The 13852-nt window shown below is 42.1% G+C and overlaps 1 protein-coding gene across 1 annotated transcript in view; it reads right to left on the bottom strand.

Moving 5' to 3' along the window:
- Positions 1-805: 805 nt before the first annotated feature.
- Positions 806-13852, bottom strand: part of eif3ea (eukaryotic translation initiation factor 3, subunit E, a) — a gene marked incomplete at its 3' end in the record, with an annotated part of 24243 nt that continues 11196 nt past the window's right edge. The window contains 5 exon segments of the mRNA XM_035672974.1: positions 806-940; positions 1413-1515; positions 6872-6981; positions 10855-10956; positions 11688-11814. Of these exon segments, the coding sequence (XP_035528867.1) occupies positions 806-940; positions 1413-1515; positions 6872-6981; positions 10855-10956; positions 11688-11814 (577 nt within the window).

Here is a 13852-nt window from a genome sequence, read left to right as displayed (position 1 = left end):
TTTACAAGACAGGGTTATGGCTGCACTCCTGCTGCAGATATTTAAAACAATAGGGAAGAGGGTAATTGAGCACATCAAAAGATAGCCACTCAAGAGCTGCACAGTTAAAATGTGAACATTTAACATGTCTGTTGCAACTGTGTGGCCTGTGCTGTCAGGTGTCAGGCGATGGAACCAAACCCATCAATCTGCTTTGACACACGTGCCTGTCTTCAAGGAGTGGGGAGTGTGAAGCAACCACTCGCAGCTCCAGTTCAGAGTATGTGCGTGATTCTGACATTTAGTGCAGTTGTAGTACTTGAACGGTCTACATACCACTAAAATGCACAAGGTCAACATCAAAAACACACTTAAATGGGCTGACTGGACCCTGAGTCAGACATCTGCAGCAGGTCCTAAGTGCAGGGAACTCCAGGCTTTGAGTAATGTTCACCAAAAGCCAGTGTGAGGGTCCACCTTATTTACGTTGCTGAGCTGAGTCACCGCGCTCAGGCATCGTTTTATGGTTGTTTGGAATCTACCTTGTCATTAGGCCTTTGAAGAGCAATGGAGGGATGAAAGCGTTAGCTCTGTTAAACTTGCTCTTACTGGCTTATTTCGTGTAAAGAGAGCTTTTTGTTGATGGTTGTTCATCAACATTCTTTAGCCTTGTTGTTCTGAGCTGATCATTTGAGAGGCTTTGAACTGCCCTGAGCTCATGTTGACCTTGTAGCAATGTGATCGGTAAAGGAATGGTTGCCTTCAGCGACGAGCTGGGAGTGGTGGTTGGAGTGCATTTTGTATGTACAGTATGTGCGTTACTCACCTCGTTCTTGGTGCTCTGGGCCTGCTTTTTCTCAATGTTCATGGCCAACATTTGGCTGCGGAACGAGAGGCTCTTGGTCTTCTCAATCACCTGCTGGTAAGGTGATATGGCGTTGTTCCCCATGACCACATGGCCCTAGAAATACAGAAAATGAAACATACAAAAATGAAACAGATTCTCAATACTGACAAATAAGCCAATCACATACGGTCTTGCAGACACACCATCCAACAAAGACCAACCAGTGGCTGCTTTGGTCCCATTCACATTGACTGTAGGCACATCTAGATAATTCTATGTCATTCTGGAGGACTGGGTTGTGATTTACTGATTACAGAGAACTGTTGTGATGTGTATGCCAAAACATGCAGGTTCAGAGCCTCACGAAGGGGACCGGACAAGGGTGAGATATTATGGTTACAATGTCCTTACAATGTCCCCTCCAATTACAAATCCTCTTCATCCCTCTGAAGACACACAGCAGGAGCATTTAAAATGGCTATATGACTGTCTCTACCACCCAATTTACAAAGGGCTGTTTAAAAAGCTTTGATTATTTAGTTAAGTAGTGAGCCAACTGATTGAGGAAGAAGACAGAGGGACTCACCAGTTTGGAGTCTATCTTTGCATCCAGCCTAGCGTTGCGGATAAGGTTGACGATCCATCTCTCGGCTTCCTCAGGCGACATGTTCAGTTTGTCTGCCAGCATGCTGTTGAGGAAACAGAAAGACATGGAGCTCTAATCTGGGTACAACAGAAAGGGTGGGAACGTCTATCTCAGTGCTGATAAGATCGTCCTGAAAAAGGCCATGATCAAATTCGAAATTTCAAATCAGTCTCAGTTTGGTTCATGATCAAACACCTGCGTAATTCATCAGCCTCAGCGGCACTTGCTTTTAGTGGTCATTCGTGGAATGTTAGCACGCTAACATGCTAAATTAAGATGGTGACGGACATGGTAAATATTATACGGCTAGCATTGATATTGTAAGCATGCTGAAAGTCTTGTTAAGGACAAAGATTGGACACAAAAAATAACCACAGCTTTATAATATAAACAAACTAAACCTGAAGTTACTATTGACAGTATTACTGGAGTACCACCGTCTTAACAGAAATATGTGGCTAATCTGCACAGGGCTCTTTTAAGACAATCTCTGCCTTTGGTTGGTTGGTTCCTAGGTAAGATTAGTACTCTGCAAACACCGATTTCAATTAAAGTAGGCTGCTGTCTGAACGTGCTGATGTATACTTATAACGGAGTTAACACTACACCACTGTATGATGGATGTTGCACATCAGGTGCCAGATCACTATTTTCCTTAAACAGTGTCAATAATGGCCAACATATTGTGTCCAGGCTAAAAGGTGCAGAACAAGAAACATACCCCAAAAACACTTCTAATGGCTTTCCACTAACAGGAACTTGATTTACAGACTTGTACGAACAACTCAATTAGAAGTGCTGGGACTACCCCATGTTGTGAGCCTCTGTGGTTACTTATCCCCTTATTTTCTTCATACCTCTGTCCAGGACAGATTCTCTCCCCACCTGGCTGCTAACGGCTTGTCATGACACACTGGTCCGACTCTGAACAGTGACTGTCCCTCAAAATGAAAGCCAGGTTGGAGACCGACCTGCTCTTTGATACAGCTAGACGTGAATGTGTCACAGTAGAGGGAGGGGAGGTATGAGGGTGGCTGGCATTCTTTGATCCAAAGCCTTCCCCAGTGCAGCTGGCTTCCCTTGTGGCTTTCAAAATAACTAGACCCCCCTTGATACCCCATCTAAACCCCCTCCCCCCCACATTTCCTGCCCAGTTCCTTCTGTCTGACCCCCACCACCCTCCACGCCTACCACATTTCATATAAGGGCCCCAATAAATATCCTCAACCCCTCTGTGCACTGCCCACAATTACTACAGCAACCCTAACTCTCATCTCCAAAGCAAGACACTGCCCCCTCCCACCCCAAAAAGACCTTACTCACATACATACTTAATGAAATGCTACAAATTTGTCATTGTCTGTTTGTTCAAAATAGTAGGGGTTATAAGGCCTACATAAAAACAATTTACTTTACAAATTTTCACTTCCTGGCCCATTAATCACATTTTGCAAGACTCCTTCACTGAGTAAGCTAGAATCTGCCCAGACCACACCGCTTCTCACGCCATGGCTCTGCAAACACAGATCCCACTACTACTATTGCTGATTTCAACTGTCGCTCTTAGAGTCTGACTTATTTAAGACATTCTTTTGGTATAAAGTAATCTTATTTGGGATTTGTGATAATGTCTGTCTTACCTCAAGGTTCAAAAAGAAAAAGAAAAAGACTACCACTTTCTAACCCATGAATGTTGGTCAAATGGTGGCAAAGCCACATAAAGAAGGGAAGTGGAATGATGTCAGTGTCTGGATGAGGCATAAAAGCATAAACAACAAATAAAAGCATTACCTCAGCATAATGAGCAAAATAGGGTTTGGTCTCCAAGTGACAGTGCATATCTCTCAACACTTTCACCACAGTGAAATCACTTGATGGAGGAGGTGGATAACGAGATAGAAAAGCAGCAGTTCTGAGTTGATTCATGTGCATCTCAGCAGCCCAGAGGGGGGGGAAAGGAAATACAGAGGCTGATCAACCTGTCACTCACATTAACAAACTACTAACATAGCGCTGCTCGACAGCTGATTACACTTTAGGTCATCAAAACCTGGAGAAAATGAGATGCTTGACAATGAAATTGCTCCTATGGATCATTATTGGGAACCTGACAAGTCTGGAGAAGTGTCAGCTGTCTAATGACGCAAGTTTAAGTTGTGATGGATAACACATGTCAGCCATCACAGGCCGACACTATTAACATCAAGGATTTTAGAATGAAGGCCTAAATTTTGCTAATGTAGAGCAAATGGCACACTGAAAAATAGTTGTAGATCACTAATAGGTTAATTAATACAGGATTTGGATTTGACTTCTTTGGATTACAATGCAATTAAACATTACTCAAAATTACTGTTAGGTTGAACTAGCGCCTGTCTGACACAGTCAACAAATTCTAATAGTATACGTTTGTGTTATTATGTCCACCCTTGTATCTTGCTCTACAACAGCGTAACCCTAAAAACAATACTCAAAACCTGTTAATAGCACCCCCCCATCACCTCACTGACATGTAGAAACACCCATCACATATTAACCCTACAATCAAATAATCCGAGGCAAATTTGAATGAAATTTGTTATTGGTTCCGATTTTACCCGTGTGATTAAGTGATTGCTGTGCAGGGGTGGCGGGTATTTTGTTTGGCAATTCAGTAAAGTGGGGGCACATGTCAGTCAAGTCCAGGTCAGATATGATGATCAAAACAAACATGATCTGGTTTCCTCACCGGGGAGTTAAGCTAACCCCTAACCCCTCTAAACGTGACTCTGTGCAGCATAACACAGGAACACAGAGCGCCCCAAAAGGCCCAGGGCCGCGGCCTGCACCAGCCAAAGTCCTCTAATCTAATTTATAAAAGAAAGTCTGGCAATGTTTTCCTCCCAGGAAGGACATTTGTATATCAGAGGAGGGTGACTTTATCTCATTGTCTCTCAGAGGTGTACAGCAGCTAACCCTACTAAAGCTCAGAGTGAAAATCAGAAAAAAGGGGGGAGAAAAATCTGAGAAAAGGAGGGAGATTTGAGAGGGAGCAGAGAATGGGTCAGACATACAACCTACACTATTGACATCCTTTGGCCCTAAAGCCAAGCAGACAGCCTCCATGACTGGTTTTATTTTACAAAACCGTGATCCTGTTCCTTGGGGGAGAGGGGATCACTTTCATTTCGACCCCTTACTCACTCCGGCTCCTGAGTTTTCGACTTCAGGCTAGGGGACTCCTTTGGGTCTCAATACCAACCTCACACTTGAATAGAGGGGTCTAACTGTGTTAAAAAGGAGGGTGGGGGGGCTTCTCAAAAGTAACCCCCTTCTTAACATGGCTGGTCTAAAATGAATGCATTGCTAAACACTAACATATGATAGTGTTTGGGAGACTCCAAGCCATTTGGCTCAACTTGGCTTTCGGCTTGGGGTAAAATTGATTTTTCGGGGAAACCGAAATGATCGTGTGGTCTTTTTAATGACTCAATTGTGAGGTGGAAAGATCTTCAGTGTTACATCCAAATACACAAGACACTCCTTCCAACGAGTACTGAGCTGTTGTGTACAAATACATTCGCATGATGAGGGGAAAAGAACTGCCCAAATGATCATGTGTCTACAGCATTTACTCAAAATGTCAAAGGACAAGTGCGCATTTGAGGTCAAAGCAGGGTCTCGCCACTGAAACAGTCATGGAAGGACTAAGGAAATAAACCCTGTAAATCAAACAAGGAAAACAAAGCTAAATTGGAAACACACTGGGGACACTGAAAAGTCTAGACAAAAGGATGTGTGTGTATGCAATTACGAGTGCAGGCTGAATCACATTTTCACTGCCTACAGTACGTTTTACATAAGCCTTTATTGCATAAAATAACTCAATTACGCCAACTTCTGGTCTACTTTTGTGTCCCTAGCTGTGGGCAAAAGGCGAGCTAAATATCTGTGAAACCATCATAGCCAACAGCTGTAAAAATGTCCTCATTAAAAACAGCCATCAAATTCATTTGAGTCCACGCTTGGGTGCAGAGGGCTTCTGGGTAGAGGACTAATGACTTGGAATTTGGGTGTATTTCAAAAATAGACATGTTCTGTCCATCGTCACAACACCACCAAAAATAAACACGGAAATCCCTCAAACTGCCTCTGATATGTGTTCCTGCTTTAGAAACCTCCACAAACAAAGCCCAAGACACAGAAAAAAGGTGAAAAGTAGAAAAATCACCGTTCGACTTCCTCTTTCAGTGTTACCACTAACCTTTGTGGTCTTTAACAAGTAAATGGATCCAATTGCAGTAAGTCTGCCAAAAAGAACCAGGACTCCTAATCAATTCCAGACAATCTGCAACTGGAGATTTCGACAGGGCCTGATCATGTTCCACGGTTCAACCTTGACTATAGACCTCCACGGCTCTATATAACAGTCAATGCAATCATTTTCGTGTCAACAGAAGTAATTCATTCCCTTTCCACTGACCATCATGTGTTTGTGGACAATATTTGAAATACAGACCTTCCTTCAAACCTTCAGCATTCACAATATGCCTGAGGGGCAGCATATTAAGAATACAGCTTTCTGTAAGCAGTGGGAAATTTGTACTGTAAATTACTGGAGGAACAGGATGAACAAAAGAATAGCGTATGTATTACCTCACATCAGAGATTAGATACAGCAACACACACCAATTAATAGGGTGAATGTTCCATCTTTATCTTTGTCACTCTAAAATTGATGTAAAGAGGCAGCCAAATCCTATAATCTCTCTTAATTGCAGACAATTACTATAATCTTTTATTTTCTCTCCGCGAAGGCTCACTATAATTAGCGCTGACTAAATTTCTTGGTTTTGGGGAGGCATCCAAGGTCAATTTTATTTTAATGCAACTAAACTGAATTTTGAACTAGGAGTCAATAGAGACCTACAAAACCCTCTGACCTTCATTCACCCAAAGAAAAGGAGCTGAAAGGTTCCTGGCTATTACAGCAGCTGGGAACGTCTGAAGCCCACTAAACCCTGACCTCTTCCTGAGGGAAAACTGTCCATGAATTGGCCTTGGACAGGTGGTCTTAAAAGTTTAGTGAGTAGAGCAACCTGTGGAGACCTGGAAGCAGTTAAACCTCACAATGCTTAATCCTCTAGATGTGTGGGGTCAGCATGGCTGTGTGTGGAAGGGGCAATAAACACTTATCTGTGAGGAAAATTCCACTAATCATTAAGCCCATGTTCTTACTTCCTGTTTACTGAGTAGAGACAGCAATGGGACTTCCTGTTAAGAAATGTCTGTCTGAACTCTGATGTGCAACCTGTTAAGGATTTAAAGGTAACTGTAGTGTCCCAACACAGCTACACCGAGGAGAAGTCCAACTTGAAAATGTTAGTTTCACTTAGTTTGGACAGTATTGAGTGACTAACCTGATGCTGATGCACTGGTGAATTCTGCAGAAGGTCTCAAAGATGAAGAGGCGGGCATTCTCAATGAAGTCCTCCAGGCAAGCAACCAGGAAGAAGTCATTCACAAGAACCTAAGAGACAGAAGCATGTTACATAAGAGCAAGGTCAATATTACACAAAGAGTTATTTCTCTCAATTTATGGGTCTACCTCAAAGTTTCTCTTACAACAGTTAGGAAGACTCATTAGGGCAATCAAGGTTGGACCTTCAGATTAAACAGCAATGGAGAGTCATGAGTGTAGCATTACAGAGCTTTCAATCTGTCTGCTTCTAGGAATTCATGTTTTATTCAATTAAGAAAAAAAAATGCATTCACTGAAACAGGGAACGAAGGTCCATACTGGCTACATTCACTTTACCAAAACGTTTGTTTTGGCAAAAAGTTCAAAGGTGAAAGTTGCCTGTATAAATAGGTACAAGTAATCCCATGCCCTGCAAGGTGCTTCAAATCAACCACAAAATGTTCAAATTGTACAGACACCACATGAGACAGTACAGTGAGAACAGAGCCAACCGCAGAGATGACCACATTGTCTGTGACTTATCACCAGTCATCTGGTCTGGTGGTTCAGTGTCAACTCAACGCCAACTTTCACGGCTAAAGTCACCCAACAACTGTAGCATCGCCAGTCTAAATAAACTCACAGCTGAGAGCAAGTCTTTTCAGCTGTCCATATACAGCATCACCTGTGTCTTGTTACAGTAAGAAATACAGCTTTGCTTGGACTCTTTGACACTGCTGCATATGGCCAATTCATCTACTGTAAATGTTCATGACCCAGAGGTACCACTGTGTGAAATGCTCCCATTTCTCAGTGCTTGCTGCATTCCAACTCTCCACTGAACGCTATTTCACATCACAAACCTCCATCTTCAAAAGTTCTCTAAGAATTACCAACTCTTTGTTTGCTTAAACTAAGAAAGCCGCTATCTGCTCAGAGTTCTGCTTGAATACATCCCAACTACATGGCGCTATCAGGCAATGCACATTTCAACTATGACAACGCTTATCTAAGGCTGATAAACTTTGAACAGTTAAGTGCCCTAATTACTGTCATCTGGGATTCAGACCACAAAGCTTAAACAAATTCTGAAAGGGGCTTCAAGAGCCCTTTTATGCACAGTCTGAGGGCCTGACTATAGGTAGGCCTATACTTTTCATTCTTTGACATGCAAGCATCTAACATCTGACAGTGATTCCAGATTTGGGCGGAGTGGGAAAGCAACAAAAAAAAAAAAAAACCCTGTATAGGCTGAACAGGACAATTTAAACCAAGCTAAACCCCCCATTTGAAAAAAACTTGGCTCAAACTATTATACAGGGTACAGTGAACTGAAGACAGGAGAACTGAAAACAATACTCATATCTTGCTATTACAGCAATCAGTAAATAGATGGATGCCACTCTTCTCAATGGCTTAAAATTGATGCATTACAAATGCTCATCAAGACAAGAGCCCATCCCAATGGGGTATCCGTTTACCTCAATCACTCCACGGTCTGTGAAACATCCCTTTACCTCTGAAATAATGTGCTTTTTAAAAGGCTTGCGTGTGAATTTCTGCAGGGAAAAGAAATGCATTACAGACTTCAAACAAAACCATTTTGGGAAAATGTTTGCAGACCATCACAGGTAATGCATAAAAGGTGCCGTTAAACATTTTTGGAACCACCCACCTCGCTAGACCTGCTTGTGAAGTGAACAAGGTCAATAGAGGGCTTTTGTGCCTACTGGACATGCATCGATAAGACTGACAGGTAGGCCAGTGTTAAAAGCACCTGGAAGAACTTGGGCTCTGACCTGAGAGGTAGTTGGGACTGAGCATCTGTTTCAACCACAGTAGAGTCTCTGTAAACAGAACCCCATGAGGCGAAGAAGTGCGTGCAAGTGTTTAACAAGGTCGGTGATTGAGGGCGTGTGTCATGTCTTAGCAGAAATCGGATACAGCTCTAATATTGTTGATAGTACATGTCATCATTTGGAGATGGCCCCTGGAGGCCTTGGACAGGAAAAATCTCATTTTCTCCTAGAACATGCTTTGGATTGTTTATGGCCATGCACAGATTTTTTTTTTTAATTAAAGTAAAAACAAGTCTGCCTAAGCAAATTTGGTTATAACATATAAATAGCGATTTAGGAAGCTGAAGACTCCTTGTATTAGCTTAAAAATAAGTTAAAATGAAACAGAACCATCAGTAAACCGCTGACATGATTTATAAACATTTACTCCTGGGAAAAAGCCATTTGATCAGGCCAGATGTTTTTCATTTACAAGGTTTATCGTCGAAAGGAGAAAGATGAAAAAGGGGCCAAATAACCCCAAGTTTTGCCTTTTATTCCTCTGCAGGTCCAAATTATCAAGTCATCGGGGAAAACCAAATTACAGTGTGTACGTAAAAAATGAGCTAAGAGATCAAGTTACACAAAATATACATATAACACAACACCAGTTAGGACACCTGCTCGTTCTCTAAATCTGATTACTGTGTACTCAATGTGTGCCCGGAATCTCACCAGCCCCTCATAATAGGTTTGGTTGGGCTCATGTCATCAATGCAATACATCATTTATCATTATGTTGTACAGCCATTCCTGTTATTGTGTCTACCACCCACTGTATCTAAATGAAAAGGCGACACACGCATTGCAGTCTCTCCAAACACCACACAGCAATGTATCTTCAAATTGTTGTTTTCAGACTACTTTTTTTTGATTGAAAACTTAAAATACTTGTTGTTTGTTTCAATATCGTATCAGAGAGATATTAATTCAATTGCTCGAGGTTGCAAATTGTGGTGGACTGAACTGCATTTTACTCTAAGATACGTTTGCTCCTCCATATAGTGCACACCAGTTTAAGTACACCTTGCTAGAACTAATGCAGTCTAGTACAACAGGCCTGTAATAAATCCCACCTTATAAAGGTTACAATGTTCAGTTTCAGCTTCGACTGTTTTAAAGAGGTGTCCGATTCAAATTTATGGTTATTGTTAAGGCTGTAGATTGTGGTGCTGTTGAATTGTATAGCATTATACTGAGAAATCAATTGTATCAATTGGGTGGAGAAAATACACAGCTTCACTATGAAAGTTGAACAGATATCCAGTATAACCGCGATAGAGTTCTTGTCAGTATGGTATAGATTATATTACAGTTTGTTTCTTCAGAAAATTGGTACGAAGCAGCAAGTGGTTGCTCTCCGACCGACACCGCATCAGATTGGACAGTGGACACAGGGGTGGCTGACAAGATCACAGAAATTTTGATAGAGACATGCATTATAATCAAATATAATTTGCAATGTGTTTCTTTTATTAATGTACAAATATCATCTCATTTGAGGTCAGTTTGACTTCACTGTGTGTGTAGCTTTGTAGTCAACATACAAAGATAACTTTTATAGTATACTACTCATTCTATTCTCACATCACGGACTACAGCTACATTAAAACATTACAAACCAAAATTGAAATAAATGCTCTAAATGGCGGCACTATTATGACAGATCTCCCCCTTAAAACGAGTGTCTGCACGCCTCCGAGGAGACTTTTGCTTATAAAGCTTTTACTGTTAACTACTACCCTGACGGGTCAATTACAGGCCATAGTAAAATTTGACAGAAGCCTGAGTCATACAGTGAGCAAGAGGACCTCTCTTTTAGACAGTATGTTACAAGGCACAGACTATCACTGTTCTGTCTGCAGTGGACCCACGCAGAAACGCTGTGTGAACAGGCAGAAGGTCAGACGGAGATCACATCATTACTAACGATGTTTACTACAATACTCCATGTGAAAGTTCAGGAACCTCACCCGCAAATCAGAGGTCCTCCGAAGACCTCTGTATTGTCACGGAGGAGCACAATAAACCAAGACAACTGCTTCTGATACATCAACAGAGAGTTGAAATGAATGTTGGTGATGTTACTGAAGTGCTTACTCACCGACTCACACTCCCTCAGTTTCTTCTGAGCACTGTCAAAGTCAAAGTTCACGTACAGGCACTCCACAAACTCTGTAATTGGATCTTTGTAGGTGTAAGACTCCTAAAAAGAAAAAACGGGAATATAAGAAAATCAGTTATGCCAACATACATTATGTATCAAAGCAGTTATGCCAACATACATTATGTATCAAAGCAGTTATAGCTCAGATGTCAATGTTTAGCCATATTAAGAGGAACTCAGACATATACTTGGACATTTCTATCATAAAATGTATGATTTTTACTCTGTCGAACATTAGTCACCAATAACAGCACACATACACTGAGAGAATAGGAAAATCATAAATCTTAGTTTGGTTTAAGTTACAACATAATCAAAATCACCACCTCCTGGGCACAAAAGCTAAATAAAGATAATTTACATGGACTGTGAAAACACATTCTGAACTCGGGAGTTCCACACCATGCTTAGAGTCCCAACCTGACCCTGAGGCCACACAGCAAAGAGCACTGAGCACACGTTTTAGTGATTACCAACAAACCACCAAGATAGTACTTAGATCTCTGAAGTAGCTACTGTCATTGGTGGGAAGGCATCCGTACACTACAGTCACTCAATTCACTACCATTCATCAGAAGCACTGGGTTCAAGGCTTTTTCCAGCTTGGACCCAAACCCACTTAACTCACTGCGCTTAAAGGAAGTGTTAGCAATGCTATCAGGTTACATGGTCAGTTACTCATCCTTCGAAGCCTGTATTGTCTAGAAGCAATGACCTGATAGTTGTGTGCACTTTTGTAAACATCAGAGGGGAAATAAAAAGTCTAGTACCTGCTGTATGACCTTCACCAAATCCTTCAGAACCTGGCGACGCTTGCGGACATCCTTGTTTGTAATGACCGCTGTGGTTAGGTAACGCAAGATGTGTGGGCACATGGTCTGGATAGCATTGAGGTATCTGGAATGAGGGAGGATAAAAAGGTAATCACTTATCAGACCAGGCATGATCTTTACAAGGACACATAATATAACATTTTGGCTGCCTATCAGGCTCCTGGCATTTAGGAGGGAGAAAAGGCCTTTGCGGCTCAAACAGACAAATGTTATAACAGGACCCTCACTTTTGGACATGGGTCCCAGCTTTAAGCCGTCTCTTTCATTAGTGTCCTATGAGAGGGTGGAGGAAAAGGAAACCCTGGCAAGAAGATATAGATCAGTGAGCAGGGACCTGCCCAGTAGCTGAAACCCAATCCATCAGGGACTGATGTTTCAACCACAGGTCAACTGGCTAAGGGCTGAACACAAGAGACAGGACGCTGTTACAGGCCGATTCTAATCCCACACCAACTCTGGAGACAGTGTTCTGTTTAAAAAAAAAAAAAAGTGCATACGCCACTTTCCTTGTCAAGATGGCAATCAATCAACATTGACTGTATCACCATCATTCCTTACTGGTTTCCTAAATATCTATCTTTGAACTTCACCTTCCACTCAACCCCCAATTGACCAAATTAAATTTGAAAAGGAGGAAGTGGAGTGGGCCCCCTTAGGTCTCCTATAGCTAAGGCCTGAGGAGCACATGGTGTTCAGAGAGAGAGAGTGCCGACAACAGTTTAATTAGCTGAAACAATTAAAGGGACAAGGGACCTGTGGCAGTAGTGATGTTGAGTCTAAAAACAGCAGTAGGCTGCTTGGCAAAGGCATCGTCAGTCTGGTTTTAGGAGAGCTCTCTCTCCCTCTCTCCCTTTGTAGTTGCTTGACTCCCGTGGAAGACCGCAACGCTCCGTGCTGTGTTGCTGATTAACTTACACCTACTCACTCTCCAGGGGGGGCTCCAATAGCAAGCAATCTTGCATGAGTCACTGTACCAAATCTGGGGGGTATTCACCCTACCCCACTTAGGGGACTCTCTCTCTTTTTTTTGTTTTGAGGCAACAAGCGTCGCTGCATTGGTTTGCTGAAGATGCTACTGAGGCATGCAGCCAAGAAATCAAGTACGAGTTCAAATTTCCTCTGTTCAAGGGGGGCTGTGGGAGAACAGACGAGGGACAGGGTAACAAGGTCCCATTTCACAGCTCGCCTGGAAAAGAAAATCATGTCAAACTATTGAACAAGTAGCGATATAGACAATCAAGGGTCTTTGGATACGTTACTGCAGTATTTGCCCAGTTTGCACCTGTATCATACTACGTTACAGAGCATTGTTTCCCCTGAAGTCAGTGCAGTCTGTCAATAGTACACAAACAAGGCTTTGGACCAACATCTGCTGACTGCAGGGGTAAGGGAGGTCATATGTGGAGCTGAAGGCCAGCCATTGGTCACCAACTTCAGCCAAAGGAAGTACTGGTCAAGAGATGGGAAACAAGAGCCAAGCCTCAGTGGGGAAAACATGAGGTTTCTAGACTGTGAAACTGCAAAGCACACAAAACTACCTCAGTTTGTCCACACAGATGGTTGGGTGAGCTTTTCATGAGTAATTATTGGGCAGGCCTTCTTAATCATCCACAATAAAATTAAAAACTGAGTAAAATTCAGGGAACCAGACATTTGAGAGTGCTGTGTTGTGGTAGCCTGTCATACTGTCTGTGGAGCCCAATCATCTGTACAATTATACAAGCCTGCAATCAGAACAGGGGGAGGGACCAAAAGACATAAAAATAGGTGGTGTGCAAATAGTATAAAGTTTCCGATCTGCAATACACATGGCCTCGTTCTCGACTTGGAGAGTAAACAGACCACACGAAAACACACACTTCTGAAACCACTTTAATAATACCAGCGGGGTTCATGAAGAAGCCCACCACCCAAAAATGTGTTATTAAAGCAAATGGTTTTCTCAACTTAGTGTAATAAAATGACTGACCTTTATCCAAATCCTCTTAGAATCTAGAATGACCTTGGTGCTACAGCACAATATTCAATACAATATATTTTAATATGGACCCATGGTATAAAATAATTTACACTTATAAATATCAAAACTACACACACAGTGT

This window comes from Morone saxatilis, unplaced genomic scaffold (genome assembly GCF_004916995.1).
Source record: "Morone saxatilis isolate NCDOM2014 unplaced genomic scaffold, NCSU_SB_2.0 Contig24, whole genome shotgun sequence".
Lineage (NCBI taxonomy): Eukaryota > Metazoa > Chordata > Actinopteri > Moronidae > Morone > Morone saxatilis.
Note: the sequence above shows the minus strand (reverse complement) of the source record. Positions and strands in the feature narration are given on the sequence as shown.